Genomic DNA, 14,551 nt, shown 5'->3' with positions numbered 1-14,551 from the left:
TTAATAGTTATTATTATAATTATCTATCTATCTATCTATCCATCCATCCATCCATCCATCCATCCATCCATCCATCCATCCATCCATCCATCCATCCATCCATCCATCCATCCATCCATCCATCCATCCATCCATCCATCCATCCATCCATCCATCCATCCATCCATCCATCCATCCATCCATCTATCTATCTTATTTATTTATAGTTTATGAATAGAAATTTTTATTTATTTATTTAAGTGATTTAACAATAAATTTTATTTTATTACAGCTTACTCATATTTGTCAGCATTGTCCTGGCTGAGCAAACAAAAAAAATAAAATAAAACCTGAGCAAATGATGATATTTGTATCCTGAGTGCATGATCAAAGTGATAATCGAGTGTGAAAAACTGATGTGTGATCTGTCAGGATCTGGAGTGTAACGTGTCTATGGCTGAAGACAACAGACAGGAGTGGGTTTTCACACTATACGACTTCGACAACAGCGGAAAAGTCACAAAGGAGGTAAAAAAATTTACCTATTTTATTTAAAAGGGACCTATTATGCAAAAATCACTTTTATAAGAGGTTTAAACACAGTTGTGTGTCAGCAGTGTGTGAATATAACCAGCTTCTAATGGTAAAAATGTGAACTAATTGTTTTGTTTATAATCAGACTTGATCAAATCAGTCTGCAGAAACACTTTGATTGAAATTCTCCCTTTGTACGTGTCATCAGAGAAGGAAAGCCCCGCCCACTAGTGACAATCTCTCCCTCATTAGCAAAGAATGTTAGTCATATGTAACATATGTTTTGAATTTGCCACTATGCTGACTCAGGCATTTGTAGCTCCGCCCTCTTTTCAAAAGAGCACAATCTCATTTGAATTTAAAGCGACAGTCACCAAAACTGGATCAATCACCACAATTAGGATCAAAGCTTAAAAGGGTCAGTTTCTGAGAGTTAGAAAACATTATTTGTGTGCTGTTTTGAGCTGAAACTTCAGGCACACACCCGGGTGCTCCGGTTTCCCCCACAAGTCCAAACACATGCGCTATAGGGGAACTGATGAACTAAATTAGCCGTAGTGTATGAGTGTCTGTGTAAATGAGAGTGTGTATTGGTGTTTCCCAGTGCTGGGTTGCGGCTGGAAGGGCATCTGCTGTGTAAAACAAATGCTAGAATAGTTGGTGGTTCATTCCGCTGTGGCGACCCCTGATAAAAAGGCACTAAGCTGAAGGGAAATGAATGTTGTGGTATCCCATCCATTTCAGAAAAGGATACAAACAAACAAAACAGAGGAGACATTGGTATATCTGTGTTAAGAAATACTGATCTTCTGCCGCACCTGCGCAATGCACATCGCTAATTGAACTGTATTGTGATGGTGCAGTGGAAAAAGTCAGAAGAACATCGGCACACTGCCACTTTAGCTCTGATGAAGCCCATGTGGGTCGAAACGTTGTAATGAAAACAATTTGAGAGCTAAAGTGGCAGTGTGCCGATTTTCGTTTGACTTTTTTCACTGCGTTTGTTTTTGATCGAGCACCTGATCTCAGATGTGCGCACGTTTCTGTTTTATGGTGTTGTTTCAGGACATGTCCAGTCTGATGCACACCATCTATGATGTGGTGGACGCCTCGGTCAAACACTCCTGTAACAGCAAACGCAGGAGCCTGAGGGTCAAACTGACCGTCACACCAGAACCTGCAGCTCGCCGAAGAGACGCCACACACACTGGTGATGCTCTGCACGACACACACACTGACACGTGCATACACTACATTATTAAAAATGAACAAATAAAGACAAACATATTTTATAAAGCAATTCACATGATTCATCAGTCATTAATGGGTATACATAAATAAAACAGTAAAATAAATATTATCAAACCAGTGCACAGTATAATTTGTGGATGTACAGTAAAACTGATATTACTGAAGCAGAGAAATGTACCAGGTTTGTTTCCTGATGGAGCAGATGCTTGATAACAGATGCAGGAATCAGTCTGATTTTCTGACCTTTTTTTCTCCTGCTTCAGAAAGAGAAACGAGTCATTTGAGTCACGTTGAACCTGTTCGTTCAGAGGAGAATCGCAGCTCAGACAGACGACAGAACACTCACATCAGGTCAGGAGAAAACACAAAACAGCCTTGTTTTTTACTCCTGAAAACAAACTGTAGTGATTTACTGTAAATACTATATTGAACCATACCATAGTAAAGTGTATTATACTGTATATGTTATTTACAACACTTTGTTAAGGAACTGTAAGTAATGTTGTTTACTTTAGTTTTACTAGAGTAAACTATAGTGTGTTGTGTATGCTATGGTAACACAACAACTATAGTAATTGATCTGTTGTGATGATTCTGTAGTTGCTATGGTAACACAACAGCTATAGTAGTTGAGCTGTTGTGATTATTCTAGTTGCTATGGTAACACAACAACTATAGTAATTGATCTGTTGTGATCATTCTGTAGTTGCTATGGTAACACAAAAACTATAGTAGTTGAGCTGTTGTGATTATTCTAGTTGCTATGGTAACACAACAACTATAGTAATTGAGCTGTTGTGATTATTCTAGTTGCTATGGTAACACAACAACTATAGTAATTGATCTGTTGTGATGATTCTATAGTTGCTATGGTAACACAACAACTATAGTAATTGATCTGTTGTGATGATTCTATAGTTGCTATGGTAACACAACAACTATAGTAATTGATCTGTTGTGATGATTCTGTAGTTGCTATGGTAAAACAACAACTATATTAGTTGAGCTGTTGTGGTTCAATAGTTGCTATTCTATAGTTGCTATGGTAACACAACAACTACAGTAATTGATCTGTTGTGGTGATTGTATAGTTGCTATGGTAACACAACAACTATAGTAATTGATCTGTTGTTATGATTCTATAGTTGCTATGGTAACACAACAACTATAGTAATTGATCTGTTGTGATGATTCTATAGTTGCTATGATAACACAACAACTATAGTAGTTGAGCTGTTGTGATTATTCTAGTTGCTATGGTAACACAACAACTATAGTAATTGATCTTTTGTGATGATTCTATAGTTGCTATGGTAACACAACAACTATAGTAATTGATCTGTTGTGATGATTCTGTAGTTGCTATGGTAAAACAACAACAATATTAGTTGAGCTATTGTGGTTCTATAGTTGCTATTCTATAGTTGCTATGGCAACACAACAACTACAGTAATTGATCTGTTGTGGTGATTGTATAGTTGCTATGGTAACACAACAACTATAGTAATTGATCTGTTGTTATGATTCTATAGTTGCTATGGTAACACAACAACTATAGTAATTGATCTGTTGTGATGATTCTATAGTTGCTATGGTAACACAACAACTATAGTAATTGATCTGTTGTGATCATTCTGTAGTTGCTATGGTAACACAACAACTATAGTAGTTGAGCTGTTGTGATGATTCTATAGTTGCTATGGTAACACAATAACTATAGTAATTGATCTGTTGTGATGATTCTATAGTTGCTATGGTAACACAACAACTATAGTAATTGATCTGTTTTGATGATTCTGTAGTTGCTATGGTAACACAACAACTATATTAGTTGAGCTGTTGTGGTTCTATAGTTGCTATTCTATAGTTGCTATAGCAACACAACAACTACAGTAATTGATCTGTTGTGGTGATTGTATAGTTGCTATGGTAACACAACAACTATAGTAATTGATCTGTTGTGATGATTCTATAGTTGCTATGGTAACACAACAACTAAAGTAATTGATCTGTTGTGATGGTTCTATAGTTGCTATGGTAACACAACAACTATGGTAGTTGAGCTGTTGTGGTCATTCTATAGTTGCTATGGCAACACAACAACTACAGTAATTGATCTGTTGTGGTGATTGTATAGTTGCTATGGTAACACAACAACTATAGTAGTTGAGCTGTTGTGGTGATTCTACAGTTGCTATGGTAACACAACAACTACAGTGTTGAGTCATTTGTTTATATTACTGTAGTTGTTGTATTGCCATAGCAATATATAGAATCACCACAACAGCTCAATTACTATAGTAGTTGTGTTACCATAGCAACTATAGAATCACCACAACACCTCAATTGCTATAGTTGTTGTGTTACCTTAGCAATTATAGAATCACCACAACAGATCAGCTACTATAGCTGTCGTGTTACCATAGCAACTATAAAATCACCACAATAGATCAGTTGAAGTGAAAGTGAAATGGTTAAATATCCTACAGTATTTACTATGAAAACTATAGTATTTTTTCATATGGGTGTTTTTGTTGAGTGTGATGTGAGATGCTGGAATGTCTTGATAGTTTGTTTGTGCTGTACTGATGCATGATGGATGTGTTTTGTCAACAGAGGCCAGACTGATGCTCATGAGGGAAATCATTACTGTGTGGATGAAAACACAGAGAGACGAAATCATTACCTGGATCTGGCAGGAATAGAGAACTACACGTCTAGATTCGACAGTAAGACTTTGCTGAAGACACACACACAAGCCCCAAACACTGTGTACAGAAAAATAGCTCAAGAAATGCCACATTCATTCATTCATTCATTTTCCTTCGGCTTAGTCCCAGGCGTTGCCTCAGTGGAATGATCCGCCAACTATTCCAACATATGTTTTGTGCAGCGGATACCCTTCCAGGCGCAACCCAGTACTGGGAAACACCCATACACACTCATTCACACACACACACACACACTCACACACTATGGCCATTTTAGTTCAAGTCGCCTACAGCGCATGTGTTTGGACTGTGGGGGAAACGGGAGCACCCGGAGGACACCCATGCCAACATGGGGAGACCATGCAAACTCCACACAGAAATATATATATGGTTGAAGTCAGAATTATTAGCCCCTCTGTTCATTTTTTTCCTCAATTTCTATTTAACGGAGAGCAGATTTTCTTCAACACATATCTAATCATAATAGTGTTAATAACTCATCTCTAATAACTGATTTATTTTATCTTTGTCATGATGACAGTAAATAATATTAGACTAGATATTCTTCAAGACACTTCTATTCAGCTTAAAGTGACATTTAAAGGCTTAACTGGGTTAATTAGGGTAACTAGGCAGGTTAAGGGTAATTAGGGTAATTATTGTATAACGATGGTTTGTTTTGTAGACAGTTGAAGAAAATATAGCTTAAGGGGGCTAATAATATTGACCTTAAAATGGCTTTTAAATATTAAAAACTGCTTTTATTCTAGCCGAAATAAAACAAATAAGACTTTGTTCAGAAGAAAAAATATTATCAGACATACTGTGTAAATTTCCTTGCTCTGTTAAACATCATTTGGGAAATATTTAAAAAAGAAAAAAAATTCTGATTTGTATATTACAGCATTACAGTATAAAATACATAACAATTAAGGAGAGTCCTCATAAATCACAAAAACCAACACATGTGTATGTGTGTATTATTTATTTTTGTAGGTTTTCCATTGTCCCCCAGCCTTTCTGAAATATTGTTGATTAATGTGTTTTTCTCTGTCAGGTTCATCTCCTGCTGCTGATCAGGATCCTCCATCTCGCTCTTCACACAGTCAGAGCCGCTCCCGTTCACAAGAGCCCGAAACACACGTTTACCAGCGTCGATCGCAGCTCATGGAGCCCTGTGTGGCCCCGGACCCCCGCCTGCGCACCGGCCCACAGCTCGTCAGATCAAGGTCATTAGAGTTCTGCACATTTTATTTTGATACAGTTTTTACATTTGGTGAAGATTTGAGTTTGGTTTTATCAGTTTCATTAATGGTTTTGTTAGTTTTAGCTTTGTTTTTATTTCATGTAATAAATAGAATTGCATTCATGAAATAAAAACAAAGCTAAAACTAATTCATTCAATTATCTGCTTTTCAGCTTAGTCCTTTTATTAATCAGGGATCGCCACAGCGGAATGAACCGCCAACTTATCCAGCGTATGTTTTGCACAGCGGATGCCCTTCCAGCTGCGACAATTTTATATACCTTTTATTTATTTTGTTTAAAATGTATTAATGCTTTTGTTTTCGTTTTTGTTGAATGATTTTGTTCATTTTAGTTTCGTTTTCATTTTCTAAATGCAATTCTGTTTAGTGGTCAGCATGGTGGCTCAGTGGTTAGCACTGTGGCCTCACAGAAAGAAGGTCTCTGGTTCGAGTCCCAAATGGATCAGTTGGCATTTCTGTGTGGAGTTTGCATGTTCTCCCCGTGTTGGCGTGGGTTTCCTCCGGGTGCTCCGGTTTCCCCCACAGTCCAAACACATGCGCTATAAGAGAATTGATTAACTAAATTGGCCGTAGTGTATGTGTGTGAATGAGTGTGTATGGGTGCTTCCCAGTACTGGGTTGCGGCTGGTAGGGCATCCGCTGCATCAAACATATGCTGGAATAGTTGGCGGTTCATTCCGCTGTGGCAACCTCTGAAAAAGAGACTCATCCGAAGGAAAATGAATGAATTCTTTTTATTTATTAGATATTTATGGACTGTAAGGAAATGTCCTTTCCATTAAAGGTTTTATTAGTTTAGTTTAGTTTTTATTTCGTAAACTATTCGATTTAGTTTTGATATATTTAGTTTCTGTTTTATGAATTATTTTGTTTTTGCTTTTTTGTTATCATTAAAGGTTTTGTTAGTTTTAGTTTCATTTTTTTATTTTGTAAATGTATTTCTGTTTATTTTTTATAGGTTTAGTTTCTGTTTTATCTGAGGTTTTGTTTTCGTTTTGTTTTTCTTCATTTTTTTCTAAACAATGTTTTCTCATCCTGAAATTGTGTGACTTTTTTTTTAAATGACCCAAAACGTTAGAAAAATTCAATAACTTTCTATTTTTATATTTCTATACTATATTCTATATTATAAGAGTAATCTGGATAAACAGTAATTTGGGTCAATTTTGTCCCGCCAACTATAAAACCATTTTCACATCACAAAAACTACTGGCACAAACACACAAATGCAGGCGCACACACACACACACACACACACACACACGCACACACACGCACACACACGCACACACACGCACACACACGCACACACATACACACACACACACACACACGCGCACAATAGCAATCTGCTGCTTTAACATTTATTAATACTGTTTTTTACACGTCTGCGGGTATGTTTATCATTATAAGATTACTATAGTCAAGGAGTGATGTCCACTGAGTGAACACTGCTGAAATACTGCACACTGATGAGGGAAACTCCACACATTCTTAGTGATTGTGATGAAGATGAGCTTGTTAATGGAGAATAGATTTGAGGATTGAAATTAAAATTGATCTGCTTTATTTTAGAGCTTTAGTGAAGGCAGAACTTTTTTTACCCAAAGGGTGAATGCTGTATACAGAATTACAGTTGAAGTCAGAATTATTCTCCCTCCTTTTTTTTAGCATGAAATTTTTTACAGTATTTCCTATAATATTTTTTCTTCTGGAGAAAGTCTTTTGTGTTTTATTTCGGCTAGTTTTACATTGTTTTAAAGCCATTTTAAGGTCAATATTATTAGCCCCGTTAAGCAATATTAGTTTTGGATTGTCTCCAGAACAAACCACTGTTATACAATGACTTGCCTAATTACCCTAACTTTACCCTAATTAACCTAGTTAAGCCTTTAAATGTCACTTTAAGCTGAATACTAGTGTCTTGAAGAATATCTAGTCTAATATTAATTACTGTTTGTGAAAATCATGTTTTAAACAATAGTTTTCGTTTACTAAAATTACTCATCAGATCCCCCCCCAAGGGGTCATCCAGATTTCCTGGTGGCATCCCGAATGTGACCAAAACCAGCAAGTGCCATGGACACCATCAACCCATACCAGCCGGTCAGGACGTTTACCATCTAACCCAGCAGAACCACACACACGCACACACCCCGAGCGGCCTCCAGCACAGCCACAGCAGGAGGATCAGATCCCGAGCCCGAGAACAGGCCCTGACGCCGGTCAAAAACTCCAACGCTGCTGCGCTGGTGCAGAGACACGAACACCATCACCATCACGAGCACCACCATCATCACCACTATCACCACTACCACCAGACATGATGACGTCTACAGGACACGGGCTTCAGTACACCAGTCGGGTCTGAAATTGTAAACATTTTCTGCTGATATTTGAGCAGGTTTTTAAATGAACGCTCCATTTTTGGGGGAAATTGGCTGCTTTTATAGCTCTCCTATAGAGCCGGAGCACATTTAGCTTAGCTTAGCATAGATCATTGAATCGGATTAGACCATTAGCATCTCACTCATAAATAAACTATTAAAAATGTTAATGAAAGTCACTTTTTCAAACTTTTCATCGTCCCATTATGCAATTCAAAAGCATGAATCACAAAATACGGATGACTGTTAATTTACGGATATTATTTACAATTTAGAGTTGAGTTTTTTTATCCATTTTTTAATCCATTCAGCCAATCTCCAGGTCTGACGGGAGTGCCTTTAGCTTAGCCTAGCATAGATCATTGAATCGAATTAGATCATTAGCATCTAGTTACTTCCATTTCCACTTTTCTGAATCCATTCAGCTAAATTCCTGGTCTGACGGGAGTGCCTTTAGCTTAGCTTAGCATAGATCATTGAATCGAATTAGACCATTAGCATCTAGTTACTTCCATTTACACTTTTCTGAATCCATTCAGCTAAATTCCTGGTCTGACGGGAGTGCCTTTATCTTAGCTTAGCATAGATCATTGAATCGAATTGGACCATTAGCATCTAGTTATTTCCATTTCCAATTTTCTGAATCCATTCAGTTGAACTCCTGGTCTGGCGGGAGTGCTTTTAACTTAGCTTAGCATAGATTATTGAATCGGATTAGACCATTAGCATCAATTTATTTCCATTTCCACTATTTTGAATCCATTCAGCCGATCTCTGGGGCTGGCGAGAGCACTTTTAGCTTAGCTTTGCATAGATCATTGAGTTGGATTAGACCATTAGCATCTCACTCAAAAATAATCAAATAATTTTGGTAATTTTACTATTTAAAGCTTGACTGTTCTGTAGTTACGTCGTTTGCTAAGACTGATGGGAAAAGAAAAAATGTTGTTTTCTAGGCTGATGTGTCTATAGGAACTTGTAAATATTTTTGATTATTACGGCAGGTTGAGAGTATAGTTCCTAGCCATATCCTAGCACTCTCTTAGCAATTGATCAGTTTCGATCAGTCTTAGTTTACAATGTAACTTTAACAGCGTCAAGCTTTGAATAGGAAAATTATCAAAACTCCTGAGCAAGATGCTAATGGTCTAATCTGATTCAATGATCTATGCTAAGCTAAGCTAAAAGTGCTCACAAACCTAATTATCTAAACTTTATCAAACTTATTGAAAATAAATTTTTATTTTTTATTTATGTGAGCAAGATGCTAATGGTCTAATCCGATTCAATGATCTATGCTATGTTAAAAGTGCTCCCAAACCTAATGATCCACTCTTTTTCAAACTTATCGAAAGTGATATTTTTAACATTTTGTGAGTAAGATGCTAATGGTCTAATCCGATTCAATGATTTATGCTAAGCTAAAAAGTGCTCTCAAACTTAATTGTCCAAAATATCAAACTTATCAAAATGATTTTTTTTTTATTTTGTGAGTAAGATGCTAATGGTCTAATCCGATTTAATGATCTATGCTAAGCTAAGCTAAAAGTGCTCCCAAACTTAATTATCCAAACTTTATAAACTTTATCGAAAATGATAATTATTTTAATTTTGTAAGCAAGATGCTAATGGTCTAATCTGATTCAATGATCCATGCTAAGCTAAGCTAATAGTGCTCTCAAACTTAATTACTCAAACTTATCGAAAATGATATTTATTTTAGTTTTGTAACCAAGATGCTAATTGTCTTATTCGATTCAATGATTTATGCTAAGCTTAGCTAAAAAGTGCTCTCAAACTTAATTATCCAAAATATCAAACTTATCAAAATGAATATTTTTTTTTATTTTGTGAGCAAGATGCTAATGGTCTAATCCATTGATCTATGCTAAGCTAAGCTAATAGTGCTCTCAAACTTAATTACTCAAACTTAACGAAAATTATATTTATTTTAATTTTGTAAGCAAGATGCTAATGGTCTAATCCGATTCAATGATCCATGCTGAGCTAAGCTAATAGTGCTCCCAAACTTAATTACTCAAACTTATCGAAAATGATTTTTATTTTAGTTTTGTAAGCAAGATGCTAATGGTCTAATCCGATTCAATGATCCATGCTAAGCTAAGCTAATAGTGCTCCCAAACTTAATTACTCAAACTTATCGAAAATGATTTTTATTTTAGTTTTGTAAGCAAGATGCTAATGGTCTAATCCGATTCAATGATCTATGCTAAGCTAAGCTAAAAGTGCTCTTAAACTTAATTATTCAAACTTTATCAAACTTATCAAAAAGGTAAATTTTTTAATTTTGCGAACAAGATGCTAATGGTCTAATCCGATTCAATGATCTATGCTAATTTAAAAGTTTCTAACAAAGTAAATAAAAATAATTAAAATGCTATTCAAATGACGTATGTAGTAATAAATAAATTTTTTGAGGTAATTTACCCAGCATGGATCAGTGTAAGAGTGATGATTCAATGATAATTGTAGCCAATCACAGTCATTTTTGATGAGCCTGTGAACACAACAGCCAATCAGCTGTGCTTAAGAACCTGCTCAACATTGTTGTGGGAAATTAATTGTTTTAGAACCAACTGGAGGACTGAAGTCGGCACTTTTTGACAACGTTAATGTCAATAAAACTCTTCTTTCTGGACCAAAGACATCAGATGAAGCTGCAGATTCACTCGAGTCACTGAACATCGAGCATTCAGATGAACGGCACAATCCTGTTATAAAGTTCACAGAGTATTTCTATAAAAGTGTATGTCAGATATTCAGAAATACAGCTCTGGGCTAACTCAGGCACTTATTATGTTGATTAATGATACAGCACATAGAAAATGAATAGGATGGAAATAAAGCTACATTCGGACTTTGCAGATAGTTACATGAGAACAGCAAAATTGTGGAAATTTCCCCCCCCCCCAATTTTTGACATTATATTATCATGGCATGGCATAAAATATTTTTAAGAGACACAAACCAACCAAACCAAGTACAGATATATATTCCAAATAAGTGGATTACTTAAAATAGGATCAACTAATATGATTACCGTCATTAACATGTTATCCAAAATACAGTGTTAAGACACCAAATTGAGTTGTATCATGTTCGATGATCATTTTGACATTATGATTGTGTTTTATACAGGTCTGTATTTTATTAGATGTGAGGTGTCAATTCAAAAGATTTTTACGAAGCATTGCACACATATGTAATTCAGTACTGGGAAACAACCATACACTCTCACATTAACACACATACACTATGGATAATTTAGCTTACCCAATTCCCCTATAGCGCATGTGTTTGGACTGTTGGGGAAACCGGAGCACCCAGAGGACCCGCTGTGTCGCCCCTATATATATGAGAGGTTTCTTCTTATATAAATAAATTGACAATAGACTGTTGAATTATGTGACAATAATGCAGTGATACGACCACTGTGGCAGACCCATGGAGAGGGGGGAGGTAATATTCAATTAAATTAGCCTCCTATTCTCTTGATTGTGATAAACTAATATGGTTTCTATCTTTATTATGCAGTGAAAATCACAATATTCCTTTAAACCACATTATTATTAATATTATTGTTTTAAAATTCACCCCATGGCTGGTTACTTATGAGAAAATATGATTTATTTCCTCCTGATTGTATCCGGTATATTAAAGGGGACCCATTATGCCCCTTTTTACAAGATATAAAATGCGTCTCTGGTGCCTCTAGAGTGTGTGTGTGTGTGAAGTTTCAGCTCACAATAGCTCACAGATAATGCTTTCTTACTCTCTGAAACTGACCCTTTTAGGCTTTGATGCTAATTGTGGTGTTTTGGTGACTGTCGCTTTAAATTCAAATGAGATTGTGCTCTTTTTAGAAGAGGGCGGAGCTACAAATGCCTGTGTGTCAGCATAGTGGCAGATTCAAAAATAGGACTAACGTCCTATGCTAATGAGGGAGAGATGGTCACTAGTAGGCGGAGCTTTCCCCCTCTGATGACACTACAAAATGACAATGTCAATCAAAGTGTTTCTGCAGACTGTTTTAATCAATTGTGATAATAAGAAAGTTAATTATTAATTGTTTATCATTAGTAGCTGGTTATATTCACATTCTGCTGCCACACAATTGTGTTTTATCGCCTTATAAAAGTGAGTTTTGCGTAATAGGTCCCCTTTAAACCATATATGATGAGTACATGCACAGAAGGATGAGCCCATGATGCTCTGATTTTCCTCAGACATGTCTCTATCAGTCAGATGTGCTTCTTCTCTTCGAGTGTTTCTCCTTATCTCGGATCTCAGGTGAACTGTGCTGCTGCTCTTGAGCTTCTCTGGGGGGAAAAAAAAGGCTATTTCTCCTTCTGGAGAGTCTGCCATGGACTGACCGCCTCCCTCTGACCAGAGGAAATATCACCACTGCCAGTTTGAATGCTAGAATATCCTTTATGTTTATAAATTAAAACTATATAACTATAAACTTTTTACTGTATGATTATACCGCATATGCATATTTATCATGGTTCATATGTATGCATTTGTTTTTATATATATATTTTAATAAAATACATCTACTGAATGTGAGTCTGCATTGCATTTACATAAACACAATTAGCTATGTGAGAACCACCTCACATTTACATGCTACAGACTGAAAAGTAGAATTTTTATATATATAAAATACACCTGAAATTGCATTTGTTTATATATATATATATATATATATATATATATATATATATATATATATATATATATATATATATATATATATATATATATATATATATATGAAAAACAAACACAAATGAATATAAATGAATCGATAATAATTATGCATTTTTTTATCATAATGTCATTTATTCATTTACTCATACATTTATTCATACCACAAGGGATATTATCCGTAAGATTAAACCTTGTCCAACACAATATTGATTAGCAGCAAACACATAATAAGCGCGCAATAATTGGCTTAAAATTGCTGGACGAAGAAACGAAGCTTTTCAAAAGATTGAATCAACTGAATCAACTGCTTCGGGAAATGATTCAAAACTCTCGTGTACGTAAATGCGGCTCACTGATATTTAAATATCTACAAATTAAGACTATAGGTATAAACATCATAGACACTGGTAATATATTAAAATAGATTAAACCAAATCGGTGAAATGTCGAAAATTCCTCAAACATTTAGGATATAGCGAAGCATCGTTTGCTGAAATCACGTGACTTTTGAGATTCGATAATTGAAACGCGATCCGAATCTTTTCAAATAAACATCCTATCGGAGTCTTCACGATGCAGTAGCTATTTCGACACGCGAATTGTAACTTTAGTGTGGTAAAATTAGGTTTAATTATGTTAAGACACATAGTTATTTAGTTAAGTGATTCAATGAATCGTGCTTATTTAAAACTAGTGGTTAGCATAAAGCTAGTTGGCTAATCTGTGATATTTTTATTTAGGCCTGAGTTCATCCTTCATAGTAAGTCTGTAACGCTAGGTTTATCTTTAAAACTACGTTAAATCGTCGAATAACTTGGTGAAGTACGTTGTTAAACAGTGATGACCCGAGGAATCTCTTATTTGAGTACATCAAAAATGCTACACGTTTAACTTTGATATTTATGGTTAGGATATTGTTCATATCACTAACATCGATATTAACGGTATCCGCGGGGTCTTAACTGTCATATATCTCAAACTAAAATTCAGGCCTTAAAAAGTCTTAAATCTATGAAACATTGCGCTGTATGACTTAAATCTTTTTAAACAGGTCTTAAGTTTCCTTTGTTCATGTATGGCCACCCAATCTGGCCAACACCTATACAATCATCTAAAATCCATCTCAATAAAACATTTACCTTTTTATTTAAGAATTTAAATTTATTTGTCGTAATGATTTAATTATTTTCCTGACCTGTATTTTTATTATTAAATTATTATGATTATACATAAATGTATTCAATTATAATCATTTTTTGAAATGGCAAGTGAAAATCTTTTCCAATATATTTAGAAAAAAAATCCTCAGTGTTCAGCCCTGTACAAGTCTAAAACTCAATTCATAATGGTCTTAAAAAGTCTGAAATTTAACTTTTTAAATCATGAATAAGCACTATAATACCCACTGACTAGTAATCGTCTATTCTAAAAAACAAAACAAAAACACTAGCATTATGCGGACTCCAGCGCCACCTTGCGGCGAGATTGGAAAAGTATACCAAATTATTGCATCGATATTTATGTTGTAGGCCAATATTTGAGATCAAGCGGTGTCTTTCAGTAATAATTTATTATATTGTTCTGTTTTATTATCCATAGTATACAATTACATGTATACCTCATTATAACTACGAGTCTTCACACCCATACAGGTAAAACTTAAACAGCACTGTTAATAACAATAAAT

The 14,551-nt window shown here is 35.3% G+C and overlaps 1 protein-coding gene across 1 annotated transcript in view; it reads left to right on the top strand.

The window, feature by feature from the left end:
- nkd2b (NKD inhibitor of WNT signaling pathway 2b) overlaps window positions 1–12,704 on the top strand; it is a 79,806-nt gene extending 67,102 nt beyond the window's left edge. The window contains exons 6-11 of the mRNA XM_056475194.1: window positions 412–507; window positions 1,579–1,723; window positions 2,028–2,115; window positions 4,381–4,493; window positions 5,533–5,704; window positions 7,755–12,704. Coding sequence (XP_056331169.1) covers window positions 412–507; window positions 1,579–1,723; window positions 2,028–2,115; window positions 4,381–4,493; window positions 5,533–5,704; window positions 7,755–8,070 — 930 coding nt within the window. The 3' untranslated portion in view covers window positions 8,071–12,704. The remainder of the gene's footprint in view (window positions 1–411; window positions 508–1,578; window positions 1,724–2,027; window positions 2,116–4,380; window positions 4,494–5,532; window positions 5,705–7,754) is intronic.
- Window positions 12,705–14,551: the final 1,847 nt, after the last annotated feature.

Source organism: Danio aesculapii, chromosome 16 (genome assembly GCF_903798145.1).
Source record: "Danio aesculapii chromosome 16, fDanAes4.1, whole genome shotgun sequence".
NCBI lineage: Eukaryota > Metazoa > Chordata > Actinopteri > Cypriniformes > Danionidae > Danio > Danio aesculapii.
Note: the sequence above shows the minus strand (reverse complement) of the source record. Positions and strands in the feature narration are given on the sequence as shown.